This window comes from Acomys russatus, chromosome 29 (genome assembly GCF_903995435.1).
Source record: "Acomys russatus chromosome 29, mAcoRus1.1, whole genome shotgun sequence".
In the NCBI taxonomy this organism is placed as follows: domain Eukaryota; kingdom Metazoa; phylum Chordata; class Mammalia; order Rodentia; family Muridae; genus Acomys; species Acomys russatus.
The window spans coordinates 29018803-29037305 of NC_067165.1; the positions used below are offsets into that span (position 1 = coordinate 29018803).

At 47.1% G+C, this 18503-nt stretch overlaps 2 protein-coding genes across 2 annotated transcripts; both read left to right on the plus strand.

Annotated features, from left to right (window-relative positions):
* The first annotated feature begins 790 nt into the window (after positions 1-790).
* On the plus strand, positions 791-5079 carry Rsrp1 (arginine and serine rich protein 1). The gene is made up of 5 exons (XM_051171141.1): positions 791-867; positions 975-1548; positions 2797-2930; positions 4435-4518; positions 4632-5079. Exons 2-5 carry the CDS (start codon positions 1020-1022, stop codon positions 4746-4748), a joined length of 864 nt encoding a protein of 287 aa, XP_051027098.1. The 5' UTR covers positions 791-867; positions 975-1019; the 3' UTR covers positions 4749-5079.
* Positions 5080-8673: 3594 nt separating this feature from the next.
* Positions 8674-16919, plus strand: Syf2 (SYF2 pre-mRNA splicing factor). The gene is made up of 7 exons (XM_051171143.1): positions 8674-8797; positions 8956-9060; positions 12241-12366; positions 12902-13019; positions 13367-13457; positions 14650-14748; positions 16284-16919. Exons 1-7 carry the CDS (start codon positions 8774-8776, stop codon positions 16447-16449), a joined length of 729 nt encoding a protein of 242 aa, XP_051027100.1. The 5' UTR covers positions 8674-8773; the 3' UTR covers positions 16450-16919.
* Positions 16920-18503: the final 1584 nt, after the last annotated feature.

An 18503-nucleotide genomic window follows, 5' to 3' on the forward strand; every position in this document is an offset into this window, starting at 1 on the left:
TACTCCTCAAAGGTCAACTGTGGTCGTTGGAACGCCTATCTCGACCTTAATTACGTTTATTAGCTCAAGCAAGGAAGTTAAAGCAGCCTTTATACATTTAAACTGTATTTCCGGGGCCCTGTGAAGCCTCCTCCTAAAAACTCCACTGCAGGAGGCTACGCGAAGAGCCAGCGGCCAGCGCTGGGCAGGTCGCAGTTTCCTCAGCGACCTTGATCTAGCTGTTGAGCCCCCTAAATTATCTGCGATCCCGCCTTTCCCCGCCTTCACCAGTAAGGTGAAGCAAACAAACAATCAAACAAAAAAAACACAAAGGGAAACAAATTTGGGCGTGGTTACGCAGGCCTGTAATGAAAGTACTGGGCAGGTAGAGACAGGAGGATTGCCACAAATTCGAGACCTTACTGAACTACACAGCTAGTTCCTGTCTCAAAAACCCGGAGCCAACAACTAACGACCCCATAAACAAAAAAACAATGAAATCAACAAATCCTCAAAGTACCCGGATGTAAAAGGCCGGGGAGGGGGTGGGGTGAGGGGGAGTTAAGGCGGGTGGCTTGGTGGCCTCTATGCGCATGCGTGTCTTGAAAGGCGTCGCCCTTGGAGTCAACGTCGCGTGGCGATTGGACGAGAGGAGAGCCCGCCCCGCCGCGCGGATGGATGTGCGCATGCTCCCCGCCGGTTTCTAGTATTTTCGACAGTGACGTCGCCGCCGGGTTCAGTTCGCGTCCGGACTTCGGTGAAGGAGGTTCCTGTGCTAAGTGGGTTTAGAGAGTGGAACTGCCCCCCGCCGCTTTCGGTCTGTGATCTGAGAGGAGAGTGTCCGCTAAGCTTTTCTCTTGGCCTCCGTGAGCGCGTCATCAGTTTGAGGTGAGGAGGAGGAGGGGTGGCGCTGTCGCGAGTGGTCGAGGAGAAGGGGTATTTTACGCGCATGCGCATTTCGCCCCTCCGGCATTGACCCTTGCCCTCGTTCCTAGACGCCGTTGCGTTTGCGGAAGGAGCCCGGTTCCAGGAAGGAAGTCATGTCCTCGGCCGCCGTCTCCAAGTACGTGAACGACATGTGGCCCGGCTCTCCGCAGGAGAAAGCCTCGCCGTCCGCCTCGGGCCGCTCCAGCCGCCTGTCGTCGCGCTCCCGCAGCCGATCTTCGCCCCGCAGCTCCAGCCGCTCGTCAACGCGCAGCCGTAGCAGGCCACGGCGGAGCAGTCGGTCCCGGTCCCGGTCCCGCAGGCGCCACCAGCGCAAGTACAGGCGCTACTCGCGGTCGTACTCACGCAGCCGCTCGCGCTCCCGCGGCCGCCGCTACCGCCGAGACAGCTACTACGGGCGCCCGCGGAGGTACTACCAGTCGCCGTCGCCCTACCGGTCCCGGAGCAGGTCGCGCTCCCGTGGGAGGTCTCATCACAGGAGGTCGAGCTACGCGATCACGCGTGGGCGGCGCTACTACGGCTTCGGCCGCACCGTGTACCCGGAGGATCGCCCCAGGTGGAGGGAAAGATCCAGAAGCAGGTCGCGCAGCAGGAGCAGAACACCGTTTCGCTTAAGTGAGAAAGGTGAGTCTTGGTGTCACTGCTGCCCGTGGTCTTGGGGTTCCGGGGGCGGGGCGGAGGGTGGGATAGAACTCAGGACGGTTCTGCCGAGCCACCTCCACTCCCCTCCCTGCATTTCATCCACATCGCGGTGTTAGATGGTTTAGCAGTTTATCTTTTGTTTGTTTGTTTGTTTGTTTTTCAAGACAGGGTTTCTCTGTGTAGCCATCCTGGACTCACTTTGTAGACCAGGCTGGCCTCGAACTCACAGCGATCCGCCTGCCTCTGCCTCCCTAGTGCTGGGATTAAAGGCGTGCGCCACCACGCCCAGTTTAGCAGTTTATTTTAAGATTAGACCCCGGACGTTTTTGTTTTGTTGTGTTTCTGTGGCCATGGCTCTCCTGGAACTCGCTCTGTAAACCAGGCTGGCCTCCAACTCTGCCTGTCTTTGCCTACCAAGTACTGGGATTAAAGGTGTGCACAACCACTGCCCGGCAAACCCGGGACATCTTAAGATGGGAGGTGGACTGCCCGGCTCCCAGGGGATCTTCCTGCATGTTTATTTTGGTATAGAAACCTGGTGATCTACAAAGGGAGCCCAGGACAGCCAAGGCTACACACAGAGAAACCCTGCCTCGAAAAACCAATGAAAAATAAAAAATAAAAATAAAGTCCAAGCCCGATATGATGGTACAGTAACCAATTAATGACTTTGCTGGCAGTTTTTAGTACAGTCTTTAAAATGTGTTAGTGACTTAGTTTAAGGTGGGGAAAACTCGAGATAGTTTTTCCAGATAATTTACTGGAAAAAATTGGGCTTTGCATAGTTTTTCTATCAAGTGACATGGTAAGATTAGTTTAGTCATTAGCCAGGCGTGGTGGCGCAGAGGCAGGCAGATATCTGAGTTCTAGGCCAGCTTGGTCTTCAGAGAATTCCAGGACAGCCAGAGCTATTTTCTACAGAGAAACACTGTCTCAAGAAAACCAAAAGAATTAAATAAATTAGTTTAGTCGTAGAGACAATTGGGCTAACATAAAGTTATCCAACCTCCTAGTTTAAATGCTTGAGAAAAAGGCAAAATAGTGCTGTTTGTCAGAACGAAACTATTTTGTTGGATTTGGGAAAGTTGCTTTTTTTCCCCCTCAACATAAAATTGGGGTTTTTGTTTTCCATAAATGCTTTACATAAGAAAAGGAAAATATTGTTTTGGAAGTTACTTAGTTTAACCCTTAAGGAAAGTTAGAGGATAATGAATGTCTTAATGCCCTCAGATCGCATGGAGCTGCTAGAAATAGCAAAGGCCAATGCAGCAAAAGCTCTAGGAACAGCCAACTTTGACTTGCCTGCGAGTCTCCGAAGTGTGGCCAAGGAAACAGCTGTTTTAAGCAGTGGTGCAAAGGTGGAGGTAAGTACCTTCAGCATGTTCTTGCTACAGATCTCTTTACCCTTTTGTTAGTTTACTGTAGACAGCCCTCCTGGGATGTCTTACATCATTTGCCCAGAACAAAACTGACCTTAATCTGACAAATACTAGACAATCTCAATACAGCTGGGAGATGATGAACTTGGCTTTCATTTTGACACTTCATTTGGTTTTTTTTCTGTAACAGTAAAAGCACTGAGTATATTATTGATAATGATTTGTCTTTTTCTTACTCTGTCTTTAGAGACTGGAGTGTTTTCTCAGTAGCTTTCACTTACAGCATTATATTCCAAAAATCTATGCTAAGCATACAGTATAGTTTATCTGCTTTATTTCTGTCTTATAGAAATCATGAATGTGGTCTCCAGACTGATGAAGAAAATCTGTTGGTAATTTGATCATGGGTTGAAAGTGTCAGTTTATGTTCACAGACTAAAGCTTAGCCTTTGTTGAAAGTAGTCCGTGTGCATGCTAGTTTTGGGCTAGGGACTATTTGTGTAAGGCAGTTTGACAATTCAGCCTAGATGCACTGTGATGTTGGGGCATCTGTGATCTAGATGTCCCTCTCATAATATATGCAATATATTCCAGATGTTTTGAGAGATTACAGAAGAAGAGGCCTGCTTCACTTGGCAGATAAGTTTATTACAATTCTCCAGAACTACAAAGGTTGTGCATTGGCACATTGCACTGTACTTCCAAATTAATAAATGTGAAACCTGGATCTTAAAATCAATCACTGGGCTGGGGATGGAGCTCAGTTGGTAGAGAGACTGTCTAGGGTGCACAGTTCCTGTGGTTACTTCCCAGTACCATGTAAACTGGGTTTAGTGCCCCACACCTGGTGATCCCAGCATTTGGGAGGCAGGATTGTTCAAGGTCTTCCTTGGACGGCCAAGGGTTAGATACAAGAGATCTGGTCTCAAATTGCTTGTAGAAATTTAAGATAAAAGTTCATGAAAATGCCAGGCGGTGGTGGCACATGCTATTAATCCTAGTACTTGGGAGACAGAGGCAGGTGAATCTCTGAGTTCAAGGCCAACCTGCTCTATAAAGAATTCCAGAATAGCCAGAGGATACACAGAACAACCCTGTCTCCAAAAGGGGGAAAATTGATGACAGTACAATGAGATCTTTGTCCATCTATTGCTGAGGCCTGGGGCTGCCTGGTATTTGCTCAGGCAAGTACTTAAGAGCGGCTCCTTGATGATTGAGGTGCCCCCTGCTATTGCCTCCGGTTTTTTTAGACACAGCGTTTTTCTATTGTATTTAACTCGAAAGAGTTGTATCCACAACAGGAACCAGATATTCATGGGGAACTTGTCTACTTTTAAGTCAATCTTAGGAAACAACAGCTTCTTAACTGTGACAATAGATGGAATTTGGTTTATGTATCTACAGCTACATCTGTGTACAACTGAGCTGTTTTTTTTTTTAATGCAATATCCAAAAACTAAGGCTATGTTTAAATTTTTTTCCTTTCTAGCTTTCAGAAAAGCAGACTGAAAATGGAACTAAAAATCCCAGTGAAAAGTCTTCCATACAAAGAAATATAGTCTTCAGCTCTAATGTAAGTGAACGCAAACATTATTCTTGCAAATTGGGTCTGTGGTGTTATAATCTATTATGTAGGCTGTGTGGGTAAACTTTGTGGGAAGTTGACTTTGATTTATTGTCTTACAGAATTCTGTAGCAAAGCCACTGCAGAAAACATCTAAAGCTGCTGCTGAAGAGACACCGTCAGGATCACCAAAAATAGATAAGAAAAAAAGTCCTTATGGACTGTGGATACCTGTCTAAAGGAAAACTAAGGGCTGGGGTTGCCTAAAATTGCACTTTATTGAGAGTTTTCTGTGTCTAGCACGAGCTCATCTGCTTCAATAATCACAGAAGTAAATGTTGTGATTAAAATCCTTTACAGAAAGATGCTTAATGGTGACATGGTCACTGTTGAGCTTTCTCTTGAAGACATGAGAACCCAGATGACCCAGAGAATTGCATACAGGTGGAGTCTTGTATATACCTGTAAGTATTGTACAGCATCTCATATGCAAAGGTGAATTTTGTAAGATATAGTTGTATACTGCGGGTTTTGTATATTTGTTAATAAACTTTATATTATTTGTCTTGATTTTATGAATATTGAGTGGGTCTACATCTGAGGAAGAAGCCTTCCTGAAAACATTTATCAATTCATATAATGACTGTTGTAGATTGGGGAGGCTGGTGTGTGCGTGTGTGTCCGTGTGTCTGTGTCCGTCCCCGTCCGTCCGTCCTCCTTACTGTCCGGGTGTGTGTGTGTGTAGATGTGGGTCCCTTACTGTCCGGCTCACTTTGTAAATTAGCTGGCCTCAAACTCACAGAAATCTGCCTTTCTCTGCCTCCTGAGTGCTGTATGTTCTTAAGTATAACATGAGAGCAGTAGAGATTCTATTAATATGAGAGTGTGAAAGACCTCCTTCCTGGGGCTGAAGATTTAAAAAAGACTACATTAGCCATGCCCAGCACTCGGGAGGCAGAGGCAGGCGGATTGCTGTGCTTTTGAGGCCAGCCTGGTCTAGAAAGTGAGTCCAGAATAGCCAGGGCTACACAGACCTTATCTTGAAAAACAAAACAAAAAGACTACGCTAATTGACAATGGTAGTTTAGGCTTTTAATTTCAGCACTCAAGGGCAGGGACAGGCCCAAGTAGATATTGGGGTTCAAGGCCAGCATTCTCTGCATAGCAAGTTCCAGGATGGTGAGACCCGTGTGTGGTGGCGCACACTTGAGAGGCAGAGGCATGTGGATCCGATGTGAGTTCAAGGCCAGCCTGGCCTACAAAGTCTAGGAAGGTCAAAGCTACACAGTGAAACCCTGTCTTGAAAAACAAACAACCCCTCCCCTTGGCACTATCCAATGATTCTCATTTTGCGCAGTTAGGTTCAACTTGGCTGCATGTTCAAAGTTCCATTTACCTTATTTGAGAGTTTGCCAATAACTTAATAAATTTACAAAGGTGAGGTTCAGGACCACATTTGACTGGGTTTGTTTTCCTGAGACTGGAAGCTTCCATCTGCCCCTTTTCAGAGATAAAAGTAGTTGCAACCTACTAAGGGTTGGTTCTTTAGACAAGAGGCCTTTAGCCTGCACTAAGCTCTGCTGTGTTGGGAGGTCACTGAATAACAAACACATTTCTTAAATGGTAGACAAAAGGTTTTCTGAACTTTGCCAGGAAATGGTGAACAAGTACTGTTTCACTCCTCAAATACCTTTGTAATAAAGGCATGCTGTATGTTTTATCTGCATTTTCCAAAAACAGCCAGTCTAAACACTAAATGCCCTGTCATTACAAGTCAATTAGTAGGGGGCTGGAGAGATGGCTCAGCTGTTAAGAGCACTGACTGGCTCACAACTACCTGCAGGTCTGGCCTGCAGGTGCAGATGCAGGCAGAACACTGTATACATAATAAACTTTTTAAAAACAAAAAGGTAGTGCGTCTAGCAGCTGTCAAAATATGAGTAGTGTGCTGGGCGTCTAGTTCAGTTGGTAGAATACTTGTTTAGCATACTATATACCCTGAATTTCTTAACCCAGCATCTTTAACATGGAGCTACCTATAATCAATACTTCTGATGGCAAGAGGATTGTTGAAGGACAATATCTGCCCCTCCCTCCCATCCACTCCTCACCAAAAAAACAGTTTGAGGCAGGACTTTTTTTCTTTCGGTTTTTCTGCACAGGGTTTCTGTGGAACCTTGCCTGTCCAGGACTCTCTTGCCTTGAACTCATAGCAATCCTCCTGCCTCTGCCTCCCAAGTGCTGGGATTAAAGGCATGCACCACCATGTCCGGCTCAGGACCTTTTGTTTATTTTTAAAATTTTCTTTTTTGAGTGCAAATCCCTGGCTGTCCTGGGTAGGGTCTTTGGTGCTGGCTGGATGTGGGTGCCCTTCCAGTTCGCTTTATCTCTTGGGTAGCCAGAGCTGATGGCTCAGGCAGCTGATCAGGACTGAAAGAAGAAAGAGGAAAGGGAGCCCAGGGTTTCTTCTCTAGGGACTGGCTGTACTGCAGTGGCGGGTGCTGACCACAATTTTCTTATGGCTGAGGCTGTAAAAGCGGCTTCTGGCTAGAGGCCGCACAGGGGTTGTAAAAGGAAGTCCTTGCGGAGATCTCCAATAAGCCAATGTAAACTCGGGCTTATTGGCTGTAGAAGGCTATGGCTGTAAGTCTGCTAACTTATTTGTGAATCTACAGGGAAATAAGAGATAAAAAATAAACCACTCACATACATTCAAGGGGAAAGATGGATGAAATTAGGCATCTTGACTTCAACTGAAGTCAGGTTTCCCAATCTCTACACCGTTTGTTGTAGATGACCATACTTACACTTCTGAGAAAAGGGTATTACTTCATAGTCAAAGGCAATTAATTAGGAAAACAGATGAATTCTAAAATACAACAGGTTACATGTTTTAAATCTAAGCATTTTTTTCTTCTTTTTTTCTTTTGTTTTTTTTCGAGACAGGGGTTCTCTGTGTAGCCTTGGCCATCCTGGACTCACTTTGTAGACCAAGCTGGCCTCGAACTCACAGCGATCCGCCTGCCTCTGCCTCCCGAGTGCTGGGATTAAAGGCGTGCGCCACCATGCCCAGCTTCAGATGTTTTTTCTTTTTGTTATTTGAGACAGAGTTTTTCTGTGTAATCTTGGCTGTCCTGGACCCGCTTTGTATACCTGGCTGGCCATGAATGTAGTCCTGGCTGTCCTGGACTCACTTTGTAGACCAAGCTGGCCCTAGACTCAGAGCGATTTACCTGCCTCTGCCACCCTGGGTGCTGGGATTAAAGGCATGTGCCACCACGCCCGGCTCTAATGCCAGATTTTAGAGAGATGCAGCAATGCACAGTTGACAGGGTAGTCAGAGGTTGGAAGCAATTCTGGGGTACATCACGATACAGACCTTACAAATACTGGATCACCTCCAGAGATCTCTCATGCCTGCTGAACTTTCCCAAATCAACGGCTCCTGACAGCATGTCAGAGGCTGGAAGCAGTTTGGGGTTGCATCATGGTACAAAACCTTGCAAATACCAGATCACCTCCTAGACAGCCCACATGCCTGGTAAACTCCCTTAGCAGGGTAGCTCTTGGCAAGTAAGACTACTCCTATCCCCTGCATTCACAGAGCACCCTTGAAGAGAAATTTTATCTCAGAAAAATTTGAATATACAGTGATCTAGAATTCTCGGCCACAGTAGTCCTTACTCTGGCGGAGGCAGACGGATCGCTGTGAGTTTGAGGCCAACCTGGTTTGCAAAGTGAGTTTCAGAACAGCCAGGGCTATACAGAGGAAACCCTGTCTCACAAAAAACAAAACCAAAAAGGACCATGCTTCATATATCCCTGTTGTATCCCTGCGTTATCTTAGAGACTTTAGTAGTTACTATCATACGAGAGTGAGCAATATTGAGCCAGCCGTGCTCTCCTGAGGTCAGTGACATCAAAAAATTATCTGCTCTGTGGAAGGGACTTTATGAAGATGGCACTCATAGCCTACATGAGGAAAGCTGCTTCAGGGCTGGTGACCAAGGTAAAGTGATGCCCAGGCAGGCTCCTTCCGGGATCTTCGTTCTAGGTGACGCATTCCTCACCCGGGTCGGGCCTACCCTGGTCTTGCGTAATCTGCGCCTGCGCAGGATTACATTTGGCATCAAGGGCTCGCCCAAAAGGAGCGGGACCCGTCCGAAGAATCTGACGTCATACGGAAGAGGCGGGGCTCGCGGGGGCGGACTAGAGGCCGCCGGAAGTGCTCAGTGTTGTTGCCGGAAGTAGAGAAAAGGCTGTAATGGCGGCTACGACCGAAGTTGTGGTGAGTATCCCCGGCCTCGGTCAGGGTTTTGTCGGGAAGACGCCGGGGCGAGACATGTGGCGAATCCGGCGCGGCTTGCGGGGATGCCGGGGTGTCGGGCTGAGGCTCGGGCTGTGGCCGTGGTTGGACGCCGAGCCTGAAGGCGGGTGTGATCCCAGGTGCCCGTGGACGGCGCGGAAGACAAGACCTCGGCGGCGGAGGAGCTGGCGGCGCAGAAGCGCGAGCAGAGACTGCGCAAGTTCCGTGAGCTGCATCTGAAGCGGGTGAGTGGCGGGGCCAGGGCGGGCGCGGGCTGGAGGAGGATGCTAGGCCGTCCTCAGGACCGGAGGAGCTCCGCTGGTGGGTCTGGACTCAGGTTGAGATCTCTTTGACACCCGTCAAAAGCCACACCCGCTCGCTCCACCCCGTCCCAACCTCCATGAGTGGAGTGTAGGTTAGGTCTGGTCCACGCATTTTCATCTAGGGGAAATATTTAGTTAGAAATAGAAGGAAACTTCTCAGTAAGACCTTCCTCACCTTAAAAACATCCAGCACACACTTGCCCTCTTTTCCGAAAAAGTATAACTTATTTTCCAACTCCTGTACTGATACCCACTCAAATCCTAAGCATGGCTGCGCGGACACTCGGGATATTATCATCCTTTCTCTGAAGAGAGCTCCCATTCACTTCCTCGTGCGACTGATTGCCCACCTGGCCTCTTTGGTGACCCTCTTTGCTTATTTGGAAAGTAATTCAAAAGGCATGGCTGTATCTTCCTCTTAGCATCTCTCTTCTCCCGGCACTCGCCAAGATTTACAGCTTGCTTGACTTGTTTTTTTTTTTCTCTTGAACTCTAATAAAGTAGCCCTTGGGTTGGTGAGATGACTCAATGGTAGGAGGAGGCCCTTGTTGTATAAGCCTGGCCGCCTGAGTTTGATCCCTGGAGCTTAGGTAAAAGAGGAAGGAGAAAACCAACTTCACAAAGTTGTCTACCGACCTATGCAGTAGGCTGAGGCCTGTGTACACAGAAAGAAAAAACACTTTTTTCGTTGGTTATTTTGTGGTTTTGTATGTATGCGCTCAAATATCATGGAGTGGGTATAGATGAGAGAAGACAACAGGAGTGAGTCAGCTTTCTCCCTCTGTCATGTGGGTTCTACACAGTCATCTGGCTGTGTGACAATCACCCTTACCCACTGGGCCATCCTGCTAGCTCAAAAGAAGTATGTGTGTGTGTGTGTGTGTGTGTGTGTGTGTGTGGGTGTGTGTGTATATATATATATATATAAATATATAAAACTTTGGGGGCTGGAGAGATGACTCACTGGCTGCTCTTTCAGAGGTCCTGAGTTCAATTCCCAGCAACCACATGGTGGCTCACAACCATCTATAATGTAATGTAATGTCCTTTTTTGGCCTGCAGATGTTACATGCAGGCAGAGAACACTGTATACATAATAAAGAAAACCTTTAAAAAGGCCAGGTGTGGTGGCACACGCCTTTAATCCCAGCACTTGGGAGGCAGAGGTAGGCGGATCTCTGTGAGTTTGAGGCCAGCCTGGTCTACATAGCGAGTCCATGACAGCCAAGGCTACACAGAGAAACCCTGTCTTGAAAAAAAAAAATCATCAAGCCTCTAAGAATATAAAGCAAAACAAACAAGTGAACCAGCACACCTCTGAAAATTTACACTGTAAACAGTGGTTCTCAACTTTCCTAATGTGTCGACCCTTTAGGACAGTGGTCACCCCAACCATTAAAATTGTTTTGTTGCTGCTTCATGACTGTAATTTTGCTGCTGTTATGAATCATAAAGTAACTATCTGGTGTGTTGGGTATCTGATATGTGACCTTTGCTGGGAGTCACGACCCACAGGTGGAGAACCACTTTTCTAGATGCTGGGGATCAAAATTAGGCTAAGTGGATCAGGCACTTGCTGCAAAAGCCTGAAGGCCGGAGTTCAGACACCCAGAACCCACGTAAAGGCCAGGTAGGTGTGGTGCCCGCCTTTAGTCCCAGGCTCTGGGCACAGAGGCGGGCTCTGGGAGCCAGCTGTCTAATCTGCCAGACAAGGGACTGACCTTGCCTCAGTGTGTACCAGTGGGATGGATTATGGGATACACCTGGCATCCGTCTTAGCCCTCACATGCACGCACACATGTGTGTTTATACACATATGAACATATATATAACACACATACACACACAATAAAGAAATAGTCAAAACCAGCCTTCATGTTGCTAAGCAAAGCTCCAATCTCTGTCCAGAAAAAGTTAACGACGTAATATATTATCATGCTTAAATGTTGGCTTACGGAGCGAATGCTTACAGAGCGTGTGCCCGGAGCTTGGGAAGCTTGGCTTCCTGGAGCAAACGTCATCAACCTGTGGCCTAAGGAACAGCTACTGTACACCTTCCTTAGGATGATGCCCTCTGTGGCTTGCACTTGCCATTCCTGCTCCTAGGAATGGCATATTCTCCTTGACTACACCGGGAGATTGAGGTTAGGGCGGAGTGCATTAGACCACGGTTTCAAAAAGAACACGTAACATGCTAATTTTTCGCAGTAGTGAGTTTGTCTTCCTGTGATGGGTGTTCCCTCCTTTCCCCTCTCATGACTAACCTTCCAAAATACTGACATAGGAGGAGAGAAGATCAAAGGGCTCAAAATAAAGAGGCAGCAAAACCCTCCAAATTCAAACAGGTTTTAAAAAACATTTAAAAAAGATTTTAATTATGTATGAGGTATTCTGCCTACACACAGAAGAGGGCGCCAGATCTCATAAGTGGTTATAAGCCTCCATGTGGTGGCTGGGAATTGAACTCAGGTCATCTGGAAGAGCAGTCAGTGCTCTTAACCTCTGAGCCATCTCTCCAGCCCTGAGGCTTTTTTTTTTTTTTTTTTTTTTAAAAACTCAAACTGGCTTAAAAGTAGACCTTCTTTCAGGCCAGCAAGATGCTTGGTGAGTGGCATCACTTCCTGTGCTAAGCCTGAGGACCTAAATTTGATCTTCAGAACCCACATGGGTGAAGAAGAGAGCTGATGGTCTAGGAGCTGACCTCTGAACTGCACAGAAACTACAGGGCACGTCTACACATAAACACACAAGACACATTCATAAAAAAGGTTTAAATAAAGTAAAACAACAGTCTTTGATTGCTGCTGTATCATGGTGTGGTACAGTGAGGGCACTTTGCCAGCCTTTTTTCTGGTCTTATGTGGGGACCACCCACCTGAACAGGTACAAGGCCCTGGGGCTCTGGAACAGCAGAGCTCTGGAGCCCAGCATCTCCTGCTCCGTGGTACACCTTCTGACTCTATTCTTCTGCTTAAAACCCCTTGCTGGCTTTTTATTGCTTGCAGCATTAAATGAGGTCACTTAGTCACTGCAGAGAAGACAGTGTATTTATTCGGGTTCTTCTCCTGTTTTATCTGGTGGCCTTTTGTCTTCCGGTTTTAGAATGAAGCTCGGAAGTTAAACCACCAGGAAGTTGTGGAAGAAGACAAAAGACTTAAGCTGCCTGCTAACTGGGAAGCCAAGAAAGCTCGTTTGGAGTGGGAGCTGCAGGAGGAAGAGAAGAAAAAGGTTAGCAAGCCTCCGCTGTCCCTCCACTGAGGCAGGGGAGGCGGTTATCCAAGGGAACCTTTCTTTTCTTGTCATGAGACAAGGACTATACTGGTTACCTGAATGGATTAGGAGTTAACATCTGCAAAGCATTGAAGGCAGGTTCTAACAACTGCTTGGTTCTGTTGTGGATTTTAATTTTATTACATTTTTATTTTGTATGCGCGTGGGCACAAAAATGAAGGTTAGAGGACAACTTCTAGGAGCCAGTCCTCTGCGTCCCCTGCGTGCCTCCTGATACTGACCTCAGGTGGCTGGCCATGCGTGGCACTCCTTACCCACTGAACTGCTGTGGTGGCTTGTATCTTTTTTCATTTAAACTAGGTCAGATAGTTAAGCATAGTGTGTCATGCCTGTTGTTTCAGCACTTGGGAAGCTGAGGCAGGAGGATTGCTCTGAGTTTGAGGTTAGCCTACGCTAAAAAAAAAACCCAAAAAACAAAAAATGAAAGCGAGTGCTGTGTGGCCCGGTGGGTAGCGCTGCCCGTCTTTTCCAGGAGTGCGCAGCGAGAGGGGAGGACTACGAGAAGGTGAAGCTGCTGGAGATCAGTGCGGAGGATGCGGAGCGTTGGGAGAGGAGGAGGAAGAAGAAGAACCCTGATTTGGGCTTTTCAGGTACCGAGTAGGCCTGTTGGAGCACGGCCTCTGCTTTAGTGACAGCTCGTGCCCATTGAGTTCCCTTCATGGAATATTCTGGGAGGCAAAGGAGAGCAGGTGTTGTTGCCTTGTCCTTTAGTCTCACTGTGTAGCCCGGCCAGTCTGCAAACTCAGGTCCTCCTACCACAACCTTCTGGGTTCACAGGAATGTGCCACCCCCCCCCCCCAAGGGAAAGCCAGTCTTCTCATTAGCTTGTTCAGGGTGGAGGCTGTGCTTAGGCTAGTGTCCTGTGCATGTAGGACAGTAGTGTTTCCATTAAGGTCCAGATAAAGACAAAGATCCCCTCTGGTTCTCATCTGTGTAGATTATGCTGCTGCCCAGCTACGGCAGTATCACCGACTGACCAAGCAGATCAAGCCTGACATGGAAAGCTATGAGCGACAGAGAGAAAAGCAGTAAGTCCTCGGCTGCAATGCAAGGCCGCTCTGGGGAGGTGGTGCAAGCAGATTGTTAGACACGTGTGTTAGTACAAACTATTTGAGACACTTCTACTTTGTGCCTTGGTCTGTGCTTAAACTCATCACCAATCCTCCTGCCTCAGTCTCCTCAGGACTAGGGTTACATGTGTTTGCCAGCTTGCCTGACCAAACTCAATTTAATGGTGAGGTATGGATTATCAATGACTTTTTTTTAATATTTATTGTTATGTACATTGGCGTTTGGTGTACATGGACATCTGTGTGAGGGAGCTGGATCCCCTGGAACTGGAGTTGACAGTTGTGAGCTGCCATGTGGGTGCTGGGGATTGAACCTGGGTCCTCTGGAAGAGCAGCCAGTGCTCTCAACCACTTAGCCGTCTCTCCAGTCCCCCAGGACTATCTTTTGATAACACTTTTCCTGTTGTCATCGAACAGCACTTGGGCCCTGACTTTCCTTGGCTGACAGCAGGTCAGAGCTAGGAGCTCTTGTAGGGGCTGAGTGCTTTGGTGCCGGGGCAGGTCAGCCACGGGACGGACCAGGTGTACACATTTGTACTTAAGGGGCTCAGTGCTGTTTCCTCACAGTTGCTCACAGCTCTGATATCAAAGCAGAGACGTTGCATGAGTACGGGGCTGTGGCAGGTGGGCAGGCTCCTGGCTTGTTGCCTTTTGTTTGTTTCTCTTTGTAGCTCTGGCTGTCCTCGAACTTAGAGATCCACCTGCCTCAGTCTCCCAAGTGCTGAGATTAAAGACATGTACCACCATGCCCATCCAGGTTTCTGTTTTGATTCAGAGAAATAACCTTAGAAGCGCTAACTACCCTCCGCCTCCCCCCGACCATGCACACATATTCACTCTTGCCCGCTCTTTGTGACCTTTGACAAATCCTTTAACAAACCCTGGCCACTGTTTATGAATCTGAAGAATAAAGCTGTCACTGTGTGAGCCAGGCTGGCCTGGGACACGGAGTCCTGCCTGGGACTGGCGTATAGGCATGCTCACCCAGCCTGGCTCACCCTTCGTGAGCCTGTGTTTTTCTTGTCTTCCTTTCCTGTTGCTATGTAATAAGTATATTTATATGTTGCCTCTCATCACCAATAGTTGTGTAGTTTGAAATTAGACTGGAGCACTCGTGTCTGACTGGAAATCCTTCTCACTATCTTGTCAGTGGAGAAGATTTTTTCCCAACATCCAACAGTCTTCTCCATGGGACGCATGTGCCTTCCTCAGAGGAAATTGACAGAATGGTTTCAGACCTGGAAAAGCAGTAAGTACCTGGTAGAGCAGCCCAGATGTCCCGTATATCATGAGGGGGAACGGGCGGGTGTGGGGCACAGCCCGGATGTCCTGTACTTCACGAGGGGGAGCGGGTGGCTGTGGGGCGCTCCTGTGACTTGAGCACAGTAAGCCTGATGTGATGGTTTTGGAGCTGGGCTGTGAGGACAGGTTGAACGCATAGCGTTTGGAGTGGAATGGGAGTATTGATGGAATCAAAGTGTTACAGTGTCGAGCAGTTAGCAAAAGGCCCAAGACAAACAACTTATTTTGGCTCATGATTTTTGAGATCTCAGTCCATTGTCTGTGTGGCAGCACAGTGGGTCATGCAGAAGTGTATGCTGGGAGGCCTCGTTGTCCTGAGGACTAGGAAGCAGATCGGTGGGGAGAAGAGGTGGATCCTAATATCTTCTCAAGAGCACACCCCTAGGACCCTACTTCCTCTCAGTAAGCCCTACTGCTTAAAGGTTCCAGTGCCTTCTAGTAGCCTGGTCAGCTGGGGACCAGGCCTTGAATATCAAGACCTGGGGTAGGTTTCCAATCCAAACCAGAGTAGTTAGCATTTTGTGTCTGTTTGCTTAAAATGGGTCTGGCCTGGAACTCAAGTAGTTCTGAGATTGTGTGTGTCCATCTGGCCATATTTATTTGTTTTAAAGATTTATTTATTATGTATACAGTGTTCTGCCTGCATGCCGTAGGAGGGCATTAGATCTCATTACAGATGGTTGTGAGCCACCATGTGGTTGCTGGGAATTGAACTCAGGACCTCTGGAAGAACAGTCAGTGCTCTTAACCTCTGAGCCATCTTTCCAGCCCCTATATTTATTTATTATATGTTAATTAATTAATTTTTTCTTTTTTTGAAGTAGAGTTTCACCAGGCTGGCCTCAAACTCACAGAGCTACTCCTGCTTCTGCCTCCCAAGTCCATGGCCATATTTATTTCTGATAGCAGGGAGTGCATTTATGTGTTTAGACTGTACAGACCATGCTTGTTATCACTGATAGAACTGTTAGGGTCTGTCACCCCAAAGTCACTTCTTTGTCCTTGCTTATAGCATTGCATCATAGCTATTTAGAAGCATTCCTTTTCTTTTGGGTTTTTAAGACAGGCTCTCATTCTGTAGCTAAGCTGGTCTCCAACAGGTAGCTGCCCGCCAGCCTCTGCCTCCAGATTGCTCAGATTACAGGTGTGGGCTACCATGGAAGGGGTCAGAAGTGCTGTGAGCAGAGTCTGCTTGCTGGACCTCGGGGTTACTCTGAGGTTCTACTGATCAGTTAGTCTCCCTCTGCAACTGATGAGAACTGCGCCTGCTTTTTTTTTGTTGGTTTTTTTTTTTTTTTTTTATGAATGCTGATTCTCTCCTGAACTTTTTGTCCGTGTTTTATTATGATCAGAGAAGAAGGCACTTTAGAACGGAAGGTGGTGAAGACCTTCGGTCCTAGGGCTTGGGAGGCAGAGGTGGCGGGTCTGTGAGGACATCTGGGGAAGGGGATCGGAACCTTGTGACTCCCTTTCTTCCTCCAGAATCGAGAAGCGAGACAAATACAGCCGAAGACGGCCTTACAATGATGATGCTGACATCGACTACATCAACGAGAGGAACGCTAAGTTCAACAAGAAAGCTGAGAGGTTCTACGGGAAGTACACGGCTGAGATCAAGCAGAACCTGGAGAGAGGCACAGCTGTGTGAGCCTGGCCCCGAGGGACAGGGCAGAAGTGGAAAGGGACTGGGGGCTTCCGCTGGCAATGGCAGCTTCCAACTAAGACCGGTAAACGAGAACTTACCCCCCATGCCCCCCACCCGGCGTTCTGAAATAAACGTCTTTTCTTACCTTCACTTCCACATGCATATGTCCACATTTTTGTGCTTGGATGTAAGATGTGTTTCTTGTAGTGAGTGATGTTGTTTTGTAAAGATCTAATTTGTATAAATCCTAATTATTATTTTTCTATATATCTTAAATGTGCATAACCATGTAACCTTTGAATTATTGGGGCTCAGGTGGTTTGTGTGCACAGGGTGCACAGATGCTCCTGGAGTTCTGGCACTGTCTGCCCAGGGCTGGGGTCAGGGGTCATGACTGTCAGCCTTGCACGTTCCCTTTTTAAAGGACAATAAAGTGCTTTGGATTAGAATCATGAATGATGTCTATAGTTTAAAACAAGTGCGCTGTGGGCACTTACACAAGCAGAGCATTGGTTACATAGTTCAACATAGGGGCGTAGTATTGACTTTTGCTAACCTTTGCAGATCTTGTCTGCTGGACCTGGGATCTGAGGACCTGAAAAAATGGGGTGGACAACACTTAGACAACCTTACTTGAGTTGTAGAGTACCTTTATACATGCATGAAACAAAGCAGGGATCCAGGGAAGGTTGAGTTTAGAAAAACATGATCAGAAAAATGTGCATAAATGCTAGTAAGCATGCACTAAATAGAAACAGCAGAACTTTCTCAGGACAGACCAATTTAAAAACAATTGTCTGGCACATACTACAGATTGTATCTGGGAAAGCTTCAAAGCAAGGTGTTGAAGGCCAATTCTGACACCACAGGGCAAACTGAGGCGGGGCATAGAGTCAGTGATTGGGGGCCAGTACTGCTTGTAACTGGCAACTTATACAAAGCTTGATTCTCCAAGCTGAAACCAACTGTAAACACACTAGTGCATATGTCTGAGAATGTGTAGAGTTCAGAGAACAACTTTCTAGAATTGGTTCTCTGAGTCGGGCACGGTGGCACATGCCTGTAATCGCAGCACTCAGGGAGGCAGAGGCAGGCAGATGACTGTGAGTTCGAGTCCAGGCTGGTCTATAAAATGAGTCCAGGACAGCCAAGGCTACACAGAGAAACCCAGTCTCAAAAACCAAAACCAACAGAACAAAACAAAATAGAGTTGGTTCTCCTACCATGTCAGTCCTGGAACTCAAATTCAGGTTGTCTGGCTTTACAGAAGTGCCTTGTCCCACTGAGCACACCCTGACATTCTCTCTCCCCCCACCCCTTTCCTCCCCCTTTCTCTCTCAAACACACACACAGATACACACACACACACACACACACACACACACACACTCTCTCTCTCTCTCTCCTTCTCCACTAACATAGCCATACACACCATCACCCCTGCAATAATATGCACACCCACACAGACACACTCTCACACATAAATGCATACACAGTCACACATACACAAACACACTAACATACTAACACACACATACAAAGACACACCCGGACTCACCCACATTAACACACACACACTGGCACACATTCACACAGATACACACAGCCCACATATAGTCCCAAACGCTCTCACTCTTCTTACACACAGGTACTCCCACTCTTACACACTCACACATAAGCATGTTGTCACACTCATAACACTCAATGTGAAGCATGTAAAATATAGATTATTTGGATATCCTGCTTTCATACTTGTCATTCTTTAAAAAAATAGTTCTGTTTTTTTTGTTTTTGATTATTTATTTATTTATTTATTGATGTTTATTTTATGTGTGTGGGTTTTTTTGACCACATATCTGTCTGTGCACCATATGTGTGCTCAAGAGCCCAGAACAGAGTGTTAGGTTCCCTGAGACCACTAGTGGCTGTGGGAATTAAATCCTGGTCCTCTGTCAGAGAAGCTTGTGTCCCTATCCTTGAGACACCATGTCAGCCTCACACTTTCCTTCCTTCCTTCCTTCCTCCCTCTTTCTTTCTTGTTTCGGTTTTTTTCCCCC

What these genes read in the sequence shown, in the direction of transcription:
- Rsrp1 (XM_051171141.1), top strand. Translation starts at nt 1,020, where the DNA reads ATGTCCTCGGCCGCCGTCTCCAAGTACGTGAACGACATGTGGCCCGGC. An exon ending in GTTTCGCTTAAGTGAGAAAG is followed by an intron (nt 1,549 to 2,796) that starts GTGAGTCTTGGT and finishes TAATGCCCTCAG; the next exon opens with ATCGCATGGAGCTGCTAGAA. An exon ending in GCAGTGGTGCAAAGGTGGAG is followed by an intron (nt 2,931 to 4,434) that starts GTAAGTACCTTC and finishes TTTCCTTTCTAG; the next exon opens with CTTTCAGAAAAGCAGACTGA.
- Syf2 (XM_051171143.1), top strand. Translation starts at nt 8,774, where the DNA reads ATGGCGGCTACGACCGAAGTTGTG. An exon ending in CCCTGATTTGGGCTTTTCAG is followed by an intron (nt 13,020 to 13,366) that starts GTACCGAGTAGG and finishes TCATCTGTGTAG; the next exon opens with ATTATGCTGCTGCCCAGCTA. An exon ending in GAGCGACAGAGAGAAAAGCA is followed by an intron (nt 13,458 to 14,649) that starts GTAAGTCCTCGG and finishes CTATCTTGTCAG; the next exon opens with TGGAGAAGATTTTTTCCCAA.